General features: G+C 32.6%; 2 protein-coding genes across 5 annotated transcripts; both read left to right on the forward strand.

Annotated features, from left to right (window-relative positions):
• Window positions 1-6,756: 6,756 nt before the first annotated feature.
• On the forward strand, window positions 6,757-13,947 carry LOC103501722 (ras-related protein RABA5a). 4 transcript variants are annotated; one of them, XM_051079998.1, is made up of 5 exons: window positions 6,823-6,909; window positions 7,435-7,495; window positions 11,546-11,711; window positions 11,816-12,260; window positions 13,334-13,947. In XM_051079998.1, exons 4-5 carry the CDS (start codon window positions 11,921-11,923, stop codon window positions 13,666-13,668), a joined length of 675 nt encoding a protein of 224 aa, XP_050935955.1. In that variant the 5' UTR covers window positions 6,823-6,909; window positions 7,435-7,495; window positions 11,546-11,711; window positions 11,816-11,920; the 3' UTR covers window positions 13,669-13,947. The 4 variants fall into 4 exon arrangements, with proteins under 4 accessions (XP_050935954.1, XP_050935955.1, XP_008463615.2 ...); XM_008465393.3 differs by lacking the exon at window positions 7,435-7,495 and adding an exon at window positions 7,016-7,112 and having other exon boundaries at window positions 6,868-6,909; XM_051079999.1 differs by lacking the exon at window positions 6,823-6,909 and adding an exon at window positions 7,028-7,112.
• On the forward strand, window positions 7,490-9,975 carry LOC103501721 (pentatricopeptide repeat-containing protein At5g64320, mitochondrial). The gene has a single exon (XM_008465392.2). The coding sequence runs from the start codon at window positions 7,694-7,696 to the stop codon at window positions 9,890-9,892; it is 2,199 nt and encodes a 732-aa protein (XP_008463614.2). The 5' UTR covers window positions 7,490-7,693; the 3' UTR covers window positions 9,893-9,975.
• Window positions 13,948-15,676: the final 1,729 nt, after the last annotated feature.

Consider the following 15,676-nt stretch of genomic DNA (forward strand, 5'->3'; position numbering starts at 1 on the left):
GATCAAAAATTTGTAAGAAATTATGAAACGTTTTTTGAATTAATTGTTGATCGTTATTTGACCGTTAATATTTTACTAATTTTTTATCGTTTTATAATTAAATTCTTAACGTTTCATAATTAAATTCTTAACGTTTCCTTAATGATTTTGACCGTTGGCCGATCCTCTCTACATTATATATAGTTCCCTCATTTTCATTCTCACAACACACAACAAACAATCTTCTCTCAAATTCTCATTCTCTTAAAAGTTTTCCGAGCTGTTCTTTTTTTAGTGTCTGGTTCCAATTAGTTTCTGTGCAAAACTAATTGACGAAAAAAGGGGCTGTTTTATCCTTGGGAGGACGAGGCATAATTTTGTTTGTACGATTCATAGTAGAGTTGCAAAACGTCTTAAAGAGAGCATGTTCCCCAACTCAGCCTTCCCTAATCCAGTTTCTGTTTTGTAGTCTTTGTTTCTTTTAACAATTCGTTCAGTTGCTACCTCGTTTCTTTCATCATTATTTGTCGGACTTGGACGATTTTTTGTATTGAAGACCGAAGTGCAACAACAATTTTAAGACGTTTCTCTACTGTGATGGCTAGACAATTCCAATCTGATTTGATGTCTTCCGATCTCAATCGTCCATTTCGATTTGAAGGAACACATTTCAAAAGGTGGAAACAAAAGATGTTACTTTTCCTCACGCTGAAAAATCAAAGGTCTCAGAAAAAGATCCTACAAAAGAACAACTAAAGAACCTCACCACTTGGACAGAAACTGACTTCATCTGTAAGAACCTAATTCTTAATATGGTCTTACTGATGAACTATATGATTATTATAGTACCATGACTACTGCAAAAGAAGTGTGGGATGCACTATAAAAAAGTACGATACTGAGGAAACGGGGTCGAAGAAGTACACTATCAACCGATACGTGAGATATCAAATGACCGATGACAAATCCATGGAGGCACAGTCACATGAAATCCATAAAATAGTCTACGAGATTATTAGTGAAGGTATGCCACTAGATGATCAATTTCAAGTTGTTATTATTGATAAATTACCTCCACTGTGGAAGGATTTCAAGAACACCCTAAGACACAAAACCAAGGAGTTCTCACTGGAAAGTCTAATTACGAGGCTAAGGATAGAAGAGGAAGCAAGGAAGCATGATAAAAAAGAAGAGGTAAACGCTATCCCCAGAAAGAAGCCCACTGCAGTTCTGAAATTGAACTTGAAGTCGAAAGGAAACAAGATGAAATGAGAATCCAACAAACAAAACAACCCACGGTCCAAAAATACAATACAAATTGTTTGTTACAATTGTAATAAGCCTAGTCATTTAGCTAGAAATTGTAGAAACAGGAGTCGTCCTGCTGCGCAGACAAACCTGATAGAAGATGAATTAGTAGCTATGATATCTGAAGTTAATGTGATTAAGGGGTCTGAAGGTTGGTGGCTAGACATCGGTGCATCCTGCCATGTCTACCACGACCTTAGTTCTTTTAAAAAATATAATGAAGTTAAGAATAAAAATATCCTTCTAGGAGATCATCACACAACCAAGGTGGCCGGTATTGGAGAAGTAGAACTGAAATTCACATCCGACAAGACGCTTGTGCTGAAGGATGTTCTGCATATTCCAGAAATTCGAAAGAATTTGGTCTTCAAATATCTCCTCAACAAGGCTGGATTCACACAAACCATATGATCAGACTTGTTTACTTTAACTAAAAACAATGTATTTGTGGGGAAGGGTTATGCTACTAATGACATGTTCAAATTGAATATGGAAATTAATAAGATTGCATCTTCTGCTTACATGTTGACTTCTTTTAATGTTTGGTATGCTAAACTTTGTCATGTTAATAAAAGATTAATTAGTAACATGAGTAGGTTAAATCTTATACCTAAGTTATTTTTACATGATTTTGAGAAATGTGCATGTTATAGTCAAGCTAAGCGCATAAGTCTGTAACTAGAGTAATAGAGCCTTTAGAATTAATTCATTATGACTAATGTGAATTTGATGGCACTTTAACTAGAAACAGTAAAAGGTATGTAATTACCTTTATAGATGACTATTCTGACTACACTTTTATTTATCTGCTTAAAAATAAAAGTGATGCCTATGAAATGTTCAAAGTCTTTGTAACTGAAATTGAGAACCAGTTTAACAAAAGAATTAAGAGACTTCGTAGTGATAGAGGAACTGAATATGATTCAGTTGCTTTCAATGAGTTTTATAACTGAAAAGGAATAATACATGAAACTATTGAGCCCTATTCTCCTGAAGGAATAATACATGAAACTATTGAGCCCTATTCTCCTGAAATGAATGGAAAAGCAAAAAGAAAGAATAGAACTCTAACTGAGTTAGTAGTTGCTATCTTACTTGAGTCAGGAGCATCACCATCTTGGTGGGGTGAAATAATTAAGACTGTTAATTATGTTCTTAACAGGATTCCTAAATCAAACAGTAAAACTTCACCATACGAAGTCCTTAAACATAAAACACCAAACTTGTCTTATCTTAGAACTTGGGGTTGTCTAGCTTATGTTAGAATACTTGATCCAAAAAGAAGGAAATTAGCAAGTAGAACTTATGAATGTGTCTTCATAGCATACGCTGAAAACAGTAAAGCCTATAGGTTCTATAATTTAGAAAACAAAGTAGTCATAGAATCAAATGATGTAGATTTTTTTTAGGATAGATTTCCTTTTAAATCTAAAAATAGTGGGGGCCTATATAGTCAAACTAGTGGGGGCTCAAGTTCCAGTAGTCTACCTTCAACTAGGATCCAATCCCAAGACAAGGAAGTAGATCCTAAACCTAGAAGAAGCAAGAGAGCTAGAACGGTAAATGATTTTAGAGAAGACTTCGAAACGTGCAACGTAGAAGATCCAAAAGATCTAACAGAAGCCTTATCCTCAGTAGATGCCAATTTATGGCAAGAAGCAATCAATGATGAAATTTAGAAGAAGAGATTTACATGGAACAACCTGAAGGTTTCATAGTTCACGACCAAGAATCCAAAGTTTGCAAATTAGATAAATCCCTTTATGGCCTAAAACATGCTCCCAAGCAATGGCACGAAAAGTTTGACAACTTACTCATGTCAAAATGCTTTGTTTTTGCTAATTCACTATTAAAATACTATGAGGTTGCAGAATCAACAACTACACATAAATCATTATCCAAAATTTTGATAAAAATGAAAAAGATAAAAGAAAAATATAAAGATATACTATAAACTAAAATCATAAAATTGAAACAAATTAAACGTTAAATAATCCTAGATATTAAATAACAAGAAAAATCAAAATTGTTATCTAATCCAAATTTAAAATTATTAAAAATAAGATAAAAAAAATGTAAAGATATATGATAATTTAAAATCATAAAGTAAATAAACAAATTAAAGAATGAATCATCCTAGACATTTTAAAAATCGAGTTAAATCAAAACAAATTAAATGTGATATCAAACTGAAAATTAAAAAAAAGAAAAATGGAGAGAATTTGACTCTTCATTTTGTTAGATAGAAATCTCATCACCAACCTCCAAATTATACCGTATTTCGATAATTCATCATCCCTTGTTGATCATTTAGGTTTATTGAATACCATTGGTATCCCAAATTACGGTATATTAAATCACATGATACAACAGTACCAAGGACAAAAATGAGAGTATTAAATATGGCACACTTATTTTTTAATTTAACTTATTAATCCAGTTTTTTTTGTGCTTTCCACAAATATTCCAAAAAAAAAACAATTACAAAATAGTAATTTTAAAGTTGTCATTTTCAAAAATATCAAAATAGTTTTTTTAAAAAATGACCATAGAGTGCACGCTGCTTTCTAAAGTTAAAATAAAACATAATTATAGACTTTAATAAATGTTGAAACTAGTTGCACCTAGATACTTGTCCAATCAAAACCAGAATCTTTCATCTCCATTTTTGAAGCTCGTTGCAGTCATCTTCATTTTCCATTTTTATTTTTCAGTTCTCCATCTTCCATTTTTCGATTCTTCATCTTCCTTTATCTCCATTTTTCATTTTTTTTTATTTCATCTTCTTCAAGCAGAAAAATCCTAATCTTTTCACCTTGAAGCGAGCAAATCCCAATCTCCACCTTCCCTTTTGCAAATTAGCGTTCCATTTAAAGTTTCAGTTCCATCTTCAACTTCATTATGCATTTTCAAGAAGAAGAATATAAACAAAATACGGTTCCATTTGAAGCATGCAAACGCTATCTTCATTTTTCGTCTTCCATCTTTGATCTTCAAAGTCTACAACCTACAATCTTAAACACTTGGGATTGAAGAACAAAAACTTTGACTCAGAAGAACAAAAGTACAAAAGTTGGATCTCTTCTTCGTCTATTATGGGAAATTTTTGCCCGATCTTTTTCAAAATTATTTATATTATTTAATTAATAAAATATAAACAAGGTTTGGGAAGATTTTCTCTAAAAACACTATCTTAACCTATTTTGTTGGAAAAAGATAATTTATGAGGGAAAAATTAATTTACAAATAGGTTGAGATTCAACCCATTAAGGTTATTTTAAAATAAAAATAAGGGTTGAGATTTAGCCGATATAAATTAAAAAAATGAATAAAGTTCAAATCTTCAACAAACTTGTTAAATCCCAAGATATTAGGAAGATGTTATGAATGAGGTTGCATATCACAAATTAATTACACTAAACTCCTGATATTGAAATAATTACAGTTCGAAAATGTGGGTATTTTAGTATTGAATAAAATACCATACGTGTGGCATTCCCGAAATTATGTTAGCTAGTACTTTATGTCTTCAATAAGATAAACATCCAATTATAGACGTCTAACCAATATTGATAGAAATTCTAATTTAATTAATGTTATTCAGTAAAAAATGAAGATGTTTCGGTTTAAAAGTCTTTCTAAATACAATCAATGCAGCAAATTTTTTAATTTTAATTCTCTTACACCATTGTATGAATTAATTGTACAGAACTAATTATATATATAGAATTATGTGTACACACAATGCTATAATTTTAGAATAAGTTTATTTGAATTTAATAAGGAACGTTGAGAAACAGATTAGAGAGTTATCACTAAAACAAAAAGGACATGAAAAAAGAAGATCGATAAAATAACTTACATTTAAACAACCGTTATTACTTAAAATTACACAAAGATAAACACATAGAAACATTATGATTTGATCATGAAAATGTAAGTATAATTGCAAATAGATAAGTAAATAAAATTTCAAGTATATATACATATAATCAACATAAGAAAATAAATTTCATAAGTGTACTTGCCATATAAAATTCATAAATATTCCAAATGAAAAACACTCTCATGCATGAGTTGAAGCAGCAAGAGCTATAAAATAATATTTGAATATGTCATCATCATTTCCTTCTTGTGCTATATATGTATCTATCAAAAGTTAATAAAAAAGTGACCATAGGTCAATAAACGGATGATATACTGTATAATTATGATTGAACGACACTGTAACTGTAGTTAGAATGTAAAACCTATGTAGATTATTTTCAATTGACGCATAAGAAAATGTAGTTAACAAAGCATGTGATGACTCTAGAGACCCATGCATTGAGTTTAGTGCAAGCTCACAGACTCTCCAAGCTTTATCATAACTAACATCAACCTTATGTTTTTTTAAGAAATTTTTGCTGCTAAAAATTGAACTATCTTTTATGTAGAAGTCTACAAATCTACTAAGTCAACAACACTAGATGTACAATTGGAAATTCTTGATGAGAAACCAAAAATGGGAAATTTGATGAACAAGATAGGGACATGATCGACAATAAGAAACATGGTTAGAAGAGGAATCAGAAATAGGGACAACAACCACAACACATCTTTGTCTTCAACAATAATAATGACATTAGAACTGCTGCAACCATCATGATATGATATAATTCAAGAAATTAAATATTCAGAAGAGGGAAAAAGATTAGATTGAATTAGATAAACAAGTTGGTTGAAAGATGTGTTCAATGGTACATGCACTTCACACAAATGGCCAAATGGAAGTTATGATAACGATTTTGTTCATCTTATCTACCTTTGAACAATACTCTTAAAAATTTAGGGTTCATGACAAGAAATCAATTCAATCGACATGATGAAGACATATTTACTATTTTTTAAAAATTCAAAATTAAAAAACAAAACAAGATCTAATATGAAAACTAGTTTTAATTTCCTAATTATGAAGGGATCCAACCAATTAAAGTTATTTTGAAATAAAACGAAGGTTGGGATTAAGTTAATAAAAAACAGTAATTTAGTTATTTTAAAATTAGTAAAATGATAGATGGTAGAAAGTGGTTATGGTAGAGATTGCTATAGCTCTGACGCATCGAAAATAATTATAAATGTATAACACATGTTAATTATACTTGGAGACAGAAATAATTACATACAGAGTATTTTGATATTCTATAAAATATTATGCATATATATATATATATATATATATATATATATATATATATATGTCATAAGTACCCTTTGCTAAACATCAAAAGAAAAAACGATTTTGCCATTCCTATATCCCAGAAAAGAAAGGGTTAGAGGATGGTTTATTATTGGGCCATTATGGTGTTGATGGCCCAGAATGTTTGCATCCCCTTTTGCCAGCTTCCATTGAATCCCAAATTGGTAGGCCGAAGTCCCCTTCTGATTTATTACTGTTTCTGCTTCTTCTTCTTTCAATTTTCCGTTTCGAACGAATCACGATTCACATTCATTACTGCTCATTGCTGTTCCCTTTCCATTATCCCACCAAACTGATGAGCGTTGACGAAACTTCTTCTTCTTCTTCTTCCTCCTCCTCCTCCTCCTCCTCCTCCTGATTTCCAACCCTACCTCTCCTCTCAGGTATTTCCAATCCCTTTATTTCACTTTTTTCTCCTCTTTCACCCTTCACTTCCTCTTCCCTGCTCTTTCCCCTTTCTGATCACTACACATTTATTTCAAATTTCAGCACCAACTTCTCCCATTGCTTTTACTCTGCCAGATTCCACCTTCATTACCTCCAAATCTAACACCCCTTCCCCCCCACTCTCATTTCTCAAGAACTAGTAAGATTGGAGTTCTGGGTTCTTTTAATTTTTTGTTTATTTATTGTTTTCTCACTTTTTCTTTCTGCGAGTCTGGTTTTTGGTTGATATTGGGAGGGAAAGATTATTGTTGGTTTCAAATGGGGTGATTGATTTATGGAAATATCTTTTGGTTTTGTGCTCGATTTTGGGTGTGGACTTTCTATCACCTTTATCGATTTTGCTGCTCTGCTCCAACCTTATTATGATTTACGGGTTTCGGTGCCATTCTCAGGACTCCTCTTTATTTTCTTTTACTATTTATGTGTCTCATATATACTTGAATTCTATTTCTTCATTGTAGATAGGGGAGAGTTGCATCTTTAGGTGGAATTTGACTTCCTGAAGGATCCAAATTTCAGAAGGTAATTTTTAAGCTAGTATGGTTTTATAGAGTTATGTTGGGGCTTGGCCGATGGCTTTTTATCCAAAGGAGTACTTGAGGATATCTTTTCAAGACTGTTTTAGTTGGTGATTTAGCTTGTGGGGTAATTGAAACTTTTTTTTCAAGATTTGCTAGACTACCCTAATTTGAAGTCAACCACCTGCACTACCTTTTATTAATGTTTAGTTCCTTCAGAAACATTGTTAAACGGACCAAAAGTCTTAGTTCATTGGAGTCTAAGATCATTATTCTTTTTGAGAACTCTTGCAAAGCAAGCTTTTTAGCTGGGAATATTGGAGATGGTAGTGATGCAACCAAGATGAATGTTGAACCAGAACTTGAAACTGAATGGGAGAGTTTACTCGAACCTTTTGATCTCACAAAGCTTAGGGAGTCTCGCATTCGAATTACTCCTGTTCAACTTTGTAAACTGCTTGAGCTTCCACTTGATGTTCCCACGTTGTCGGAAATATTTGATCGGGTGGGTGGCCAGAAGGGCTATTGCCATACATTTGATGTATACTATGTGTTTATAAATAAGCTTGGGACAGTTGGGCAGTTCAAGGTTATAGATAAACTGTTAATGCAGATGAAAGAAGAAGGGATTGTTTTTCAAGAGTCCATTTTCATGATAATTATGAAACATTATGGAAAAGCTGGACAACCTGGACAAGCAATTAGATTGCTCCTAGATATGAGGGCTGTTTATTTATGTGAACCGACTTTCAAATCTTATAATGTAGTTTTGGAAATACTCGTGACTGGTAATTGCCCACAAGTTGCCACAAATGTTTTCTATGACATGTTGAGTAAGGGTGTCTCTCCCACTGTTTTTACTTTTGGCATTGTGATGAAAGCTCTTTGTATGGTTAATGAGGTTGATTCTGCATGCTCACTCCTTAGAGACATGACAAAGCATGGATGTGTACCCAATTCTATAGTTTATCAAACTTTAATACATGCACTATCCCAAAAAAACCAAGTTAGTGAAGCCTTAAAGCTTTTGGAAGAAATGTTTGTTATGGGATGCATGCCTGATGTTCAAACCTTCAATGATGTTATTCATGGTCTCTGCAAGGTTAATAAAATTCACGATGCAACAAAATTGGTTGATCGAATGCTTCTTCGAGGTTTTAACCCAGACAATATGACTTATGGTTTTCTGTTGCATGGACTATGTAGGATTGGGAAACTCAATGAAGCTAGAACAATATTTAAAAAAATCCCTTGTCCAAACAATGCAATCCTCAATACTTTAATCAATGGGTACGTTATGAGTGGACAGCTTAAGGAAGCCCAAAATTTTCTTAATGAGACTATGATAAATTTTGGTTTTCAGCCTGATATTTTTACATACAACATCTTGATGCATGGTCTCTGCAAAGAGGGGAGTCTTAGTTTTGCTCGTGATTTGGTCAATGAGATGTCTAGGAGGGGTTGTGAGCCGAATGTGATCACGTATGCTATACTGGTTGATGGGCTCTGTAAAGCAGGGCTTCTTGAAGAAGCTGGACTTGTTTTACATGAGATGTCAACAAGGGGATTGACCATAAATTCAGTTATATACAATTGCTTGATATGTGCTCTATGTAGGAATGAGAAGGTTCATGTTGCTTTAAATCTGTTGAGTGAAATGTGCACCAAAGGGTGCAAGCCTGACTTGTTTACGTACAATTCTCTAATCTATGGATTGTGCAAGGTTGATAGGATTGATGAGGCCTTCAGGTTGTTTCATAATATGTTACTGGATGGTGCAGTTGCCAACAATGTGACTTACAATACACTGATTCATGCACTTTTAAGGAGGGGTGCATTCCAAAAAGCACTCACACTTGTTAATGATATGTTATTTAGAGGATGCACTCTTGATAAGATTACTTACAATGGTCTGATTAAAGCATTTTGCAAAGTTGGTAATGTTGAAAAAGGTTTGGAATTATATGAGCAAATGATAATGGATGGACTTGGTGCTGATACTATATCATGTAATATTATGATCAATGGGCTCTGCAAAGTTGGAAAAGTGGACAGAGCATTTGAATTTCTAAGAGATGCAATCAATCGAGGTTTTGTGCCTGACATAGTTACTTATAACAGTGTTTTAAATGGACTTTGTAAGGTTGGACGTATCAAGGAAGCTTTAAATCTATTTGATAGATTACAAGTTGAAGGTGTTCGCCCCGATGCTTTTACCTATAACACTTTTATCAGTTGGCACTGTAAAGAAGGCATGGTGAATGATGCTTGTTTATTTTTTTATAGAGGCATAGAAAATGGTTTTGTACCCAGTAATCTTACTTGGAATGTGTTGGTCTATACTTTGGTAAAACAAAGTAACCAGGAGAATTTGTTTTTTGCGTCATACGAGTTATGGTAATAAAATGTACTTGTGAAATAATTTTTCATGTAAGATGTTATTGTGGTACTCGTCATTATTAACGAATATTTTCTGAGATACTTCAGTTTCTCCTTGTGAAGCTTACATTTTGCAGAAGTTTTAAAAATGTCAGTAGTTTAGCGAATTGGTGGCACCCTTAGAAACAGAATGAGAATCATGATGCTTAGTTTCTTATCGCTTGATTGAATAAGTTTTGTGCATGGTCATCCCTCATTCAAATAGGCTTGACTTGGCTTGATTGAGTTTCTTATTTTGCTCATGTGTTGGTTCGTTTGCATATAATTATGGTTTGATAAGTTAATAACTCTGTTTACTTGGTGTGGTTACTTTTGTTTACATTTTTCTTAAATGCAAGAAACAACAGAAACTTTTCAACACAAAGCTCTTCTGATTGACCGAAAGATTAGAATTGCACCTTGAGCACCAATGATTATATTTTTACATGATCTTGAAGAGGATTTGCGACATAGATTCTTTTATTTATTTTCCACTCCAATTACCATAACAAGAAAAAACTGTTATTAAATGACCATAAGATCTTCTCCTCCTTTTAAAAAATGATAACTAAGAACATAAATGATGTGGGTGATACTATTAGTTGAAAGAGCTGTTTGAAAGGAAAGGGGATTCTTTTCTCACATGTTGCCACAAAAAACGAGCAAGTTGAAGGAAAAATAATCCGATATTGTGGTTGGGTTTTTGTCTTATTTGCTCAATTTCCTTTTGATTCATAATGAGAAATCTCCTTAAAAACCTTGACTCGATGCCACATGAAATTGTGTTAATTAATATCCGAGGTTTGTTTTTAAAGAGACTGCAGTTGTCACAAGTTGTTGTTTATCATTTATTTTATTATGTTCTTGGCTTTTGTGCATATGGCAATGTTTCACTTGAGCAAGTCATTCTTTGCTGATGTGAAAATCTTTGTTGTTTCGACTCTCTAAAACCACTTTCCAAGTTGATATTCATTATCAAGAGTCACCCTAGTGCCTTCTATCAACTTAGACAGCAGAAAATAATAATTAGAAATTTTTTCTTATCTATGTTGGATGATCTTTCTTATCCTTTCTGTTTATATTGGTTTATTGGATGATAAAATTGGGTTGGTCCATTGGCCACGTGCAAATGTATTTAGTATTGAATTTGAACTTGCTTGGGGCTAATATATACGTAGATTGGATGGTATGCAATATACTTAGCATCGGCATAATCTAATTATTTAAAAGTATTGGGATGCAGTTACTCATCTGACCTAAAGATTGGATGGTTGATACACCTGGCTACTTAGCATCATGATGTTGGTTATTAACGAATTACTGTTTCTGTGTCTGTACTTTTATGAAAATGATTATTTTGACAATTATCGTCCTCATCGTCATCTAGTTTCTTAGTATAATACCTTTCATTATTGTATTACTGTTTGTTTTCAGATGTACAGAGTTGTAATATGCTTCTGTTAAAATGTTGCAACAATTTACTGTGCATACTTTCTTCTCACGCTATCTTCTGAAAGAAATAGCAGCACCCATCAGAATTATTCCTCTCTTAACGTTTTTAGATTTTTTGGTTAATTATACTTTTGTTATATATATAAATTTCTCCGTGCACTTGTTTGGTTCTTGGAATGGCCAGGCTGGGTTCAATATTGAGAAAGCACCATATTTTTTTACTCGATCTGTTGAAGCTAAGGCGGATTGACACAAGATTATATTCGATATCTCTTTTTGTTTCCTTCTCTCTTCATCAGCTACTAGCTTCAGAATATTGGTACTCTCAGATTCTTTCCTTACTCCATCAAGTAAGTACTCACACAATATCTCTGGCATTTTTTATACCTTTCCTTCCTTTCAAGTTTCCTCTGTCTCTTATATTCCTGAATTCTATTTCTTTGATTGTGAGTAGGGAAGAAATGCATCCTTAGGTGGAATTTGACTTTCTGAAGGACCCAGAATTCAGAAGGTATTTTGAAACTATTATGGTTCTATAGAGTTCGGTGAGGCTTGGGCAATGGCTTTTTATTCCGAGGAGGAAAAAACTGAAGATTATCTTTTCAAGATTGTTTTAATTGGTGATTCAGCCGTGGGAAAATCAAATTTGCTCGCTAGATTTGCTAGAGATGAATTTTACCCTAATTCCAAGTCAACCATTGGAGTGGAGTTCCAGACCCAAAAGATGGAAATAAATGGAAAGGAAATCAAAGCTCAGATATGGGATACAGCTGGTCAGGAGCGATTTAGGGCCGTTACGTCTGCATATTATAGAGGAGCTGTTGGAGCTCTCCTGGTATATGACATTAGTAGGCGTCAGACCTTTGACAGCATTGGGAGATGGTTGAATGAACTTCACAGTGAGTATTACAAAGATGTTATCTGATGTTTCTTGATGATAAAATCTCCAATATTAAATTGTCATGCCTTTTTATTTGATTTTTCAAGTTATTGAACTGGTTTACTTCGCATTATTCTATCATTTGCGTTACCGTATCCTTTTTGTGAATTTGGTGTAGATAGTATTTTATGATGAACTATGTAGCAGTGATTTCCTTTCTGCTTGAGTGTTGGAACTTTAGAAGGTTTCAAAGATTTTTATTCTACAATTTGCCTTCACCAGAGATCGTATTCTGGAAACAGTAGAATTTTCATCAAGGAAGAGAGTCTCAAGTAATGAAGGGTCATAAGTTGGAATTTCCTCGAGAGCTGCATCTGAATTGGAAATGTAAAACAAAAGGAGAAGAAAAACATTATGAGAAGTTTCTTGGTTGTAACTATATCATTACAGTGTCGAGTGAACACTGTTAAAGGCTCAAGCATTTGCCAGTTTTCTTGTTTGATGTTTCTCTATGACTAGCTTCTTGGTTCGGTTGGTCCCTTAGTTTCTTAAGGGACTCTCTCTAAGTTTCTTGTGCTTCTCAGTTGAAGGGTTTTTTCTTTTTTGCCTGTTCTTCGGTTGTTGGGTTTGTCTCCTTTTTCTCTTTTTTTTTTTTTTTTTTGTGTGTTTTGAGATGTATTTTGGAGCAATAGTTTATTTTATTATATAATTTTTTTGGGGGGAAAAATAGCGTTTTGGTCCCTAGGTTTTGGATCTAATTTTTATTTAATCCCCAAATTTTTAATCCTTAGATTTTGATTTTGGTATCAATTTAGTTCCTAAGTATCAAAATGTTACAATTTGAAACCATGCCACCTAGGGACTAAATTGAAATTAAACTCAAAACTTAAAATTAAATGTGTAACATTTTGAAACCTCCCTTAAGTAGAAAGCAGAAAGTAAACCCAAAATTTAGAAACTAAAAGACATTTTCCCTGATTTTTTTTTCTTTTTTGTTTTCCTTTAAATTAAAAAGGCTCAAGAAATAGGTTATATCTGCGCCTTTTCTTTATAACCTGAAAGGACTGATTGGGTAAATCTTTTATTGAACAGCTCACTCTGACATGAACGTAGTAACCATACTGGTTGGCAACAAGTCTGATCTCAAGGATGCTAGAGAAGTACCTACTGCTGAAGGCAAGTCTTTGGCAGAAGCTCAGGGTCTGTTTTTTATAGAAACCTCAGCCCTCGATTCTTCGAATGTGACAAACGCATTTCAGACAGTCGTGAAAGAGATCTACAACATATTGAGCCGAAAAGTAATGATATCTCAAGAACTTAAGAAGCAGGATGTGAGCTGGATGGAGAATGGAAAGACTACTGTAGTTATACAGGGAGAGGACCAAGTAGAAGGAGAGCCCAAAAAAGGTGGGTGCTGCTCATCCTAGTAATTTACATATTGGAATCTGTTCTTTCATTTATTCTGCTCATTATATAGCATCATTTGCTTAACAACTTCCACATGTATCTTCTTCTCCATCTTGTTGAGTTTTCTTCAGTCGATGAATCTGCTCTCTTTATGTTTTTTCTTCTGCAATTCTGAGTAACATTGATTTGATGCGTTCTCGCACGACTGATGGATTAAAGAAACATGGGGGGAATTGAAAAATGTAAATCTGACCTGAAAGGGTTTAATTTTCAAAAGAAATATTTTACCTCTGTTCAAATTTATGCTTACTATATCCTGTCTGAGCCTCTACAGAATATCCTTCCATCGTCATCCTTGTATGGTTCATGTTCCTGAGTTCATTATTATCCAACTTTTTATCTTATGTCGTCCTCTGTGAAGAATGTTCATAGTAGTACTTGAAAGCAAGTACAAGTTATTAAATTGATATGATTTGGTAAAGGAATCAGGTCTTCCAATGCTACTGTTGTCTAGTTAAGAGTTTAGGTATCAGTTTAATTTGATATATCAAAATAAATGAATGCATATTTGTGATCATGGTTGGGTTGTGAACTTGTTTATTTACTTCTACGGATATGGTTGGGTTGATGAATGGTACTCTACCCTTTGATCCCAACCTCCCTCGTTTCTATCCTCAATTATTTCAATTAATAAACAGGGAAAATTTTCGTTTTATGTTTTCAAAATCATTAAATAAATTTGATAGATAACTCAAATTTTATTTTTGAAATCGATTTTTGGATAATGTGATTTGATCAGTGCTAGCAGCTTTGAAAATAATATGAAAATTTGAATTTTAAAATTTGAAAGGTAAGATTATATTAAATAAAGATAAAAACATCTTGAAATATTGTGTGACACGTTATAAAATTTAATTCATGTTTTAAAATTAAAATATCTGTCATGTATGTTTTCATTTGGCATTAGAATTTCAACGGAAATGATTTCAAATGACAATTTTAAATTAAAGAAATTATAGATATGATTTTAAATTATTCCGTGGTTGTGGAACATAATTTATTCGAAATCATTTAGTTTAAATTTATTAAGAAATTAAAAGAAAGTGGGAAATCTAACCCTTTTTTTTTCATACAAATATGAATATTATAGATTACTTTTGTATCAAATAATGATATCAATTGCATAAATAACTGGAGTATCTTCCACGATGAATCAAAATATACCAAATATTATCATATATATATATATATATATAAACTATTACATGTGTCTATCTCAATATTTATGTGTCTATCTAAATCTATCACAAATAGATTGATATTTTGCTATATTTATAAATCTTTTAGAAGTTTTGTCATTTAAATAATTTTTCTTGCATGTAAGGATTCTATAGCACCTTTGTAAGCATTGTCTTGCTCTTGTGGAATCTCGAGAAGACATTTATCTATAAATGTTGTCCAGCTTATTGTATATATTTTTTTTGTCACACAGCTTCTATTTTTATATGGTTCACCAATTTTGAAAGTTCACAATTAAAATCAATTGTCAAAACCAAATATAAATCATAAGGAACCTTAAAGCAACAAGAGTTTATATAACAACAAAGAAAAACAATAAGATGCATATGCATCTAAAGAGTAAATAAAAATAACAGAAAATATAAAAACAACTAGATGTTTAGTATGTTATATTTTCTTTGAAAATATCGTTATCATGGAAGAATTAGCCAAAGCTACAAACCTCACCAACAAATGTAGGGATGAGCTAGTTTGGAATAACAACACAAACTTCATCCACCCCTTAAGAAATAGAAGAAGAAATAAGGACAAAACAACCCCTCAATTTCAATGTACAAGAACAACTTGCGATAAATAGCAAGCCAACCTAATCACAGAACATGGACACCAGACAAAAATAACCTAACAAAGCCAAATAGAGTCCAAACTTCGATATCATTAACAAAGCTCAACAACTCAGACAAATCCAAGTTCTTATGATTTAAAACACTAATAAGCTCAATAGCGTCA

The sequence above is a fragment of the Cucumis melo genome, chromosome 12 (assembly GCF_025177605.1).
Source record: "Cucumis melo cultivar AY chromosome 12, USDA_Cmelo_AY_1.0, whole genome shotgun sequence".
In the NCBI taxonomy this organism is placed as follows: domain Eukaryota; kingdom Viridiplantae; phylum Streptophyta; class Magnoliopsida; order Cucurbitales; family Cucurbitaceae; genus Cucumis; species Cucumis melo.

Excerpts from the sequence above, each read along its gene's own strand:
- LOC103501721 (XM_008465392.2), top strand. The coding sequence starts at position 7,694 with ATGTTTAGTTCCTTCAGAAACATTGTTAAACGGACCAAAAGTCTTAGT.
- LOC103501722 (XM_051079997.1), top strand. The coding sequence starts at position 11,921 with ATGGCTTTTTATTCCGAGGAGGAAAAAACTGAAGATTATCTTTTCAAG. Across the intron at positions 12,261-13,333 it reads ATGGTTGAATGAACTTCACA|CTCACTCTGACATGAACGTA; the intron begins GTGAGTATTACA and ends TTTATTGAACAG.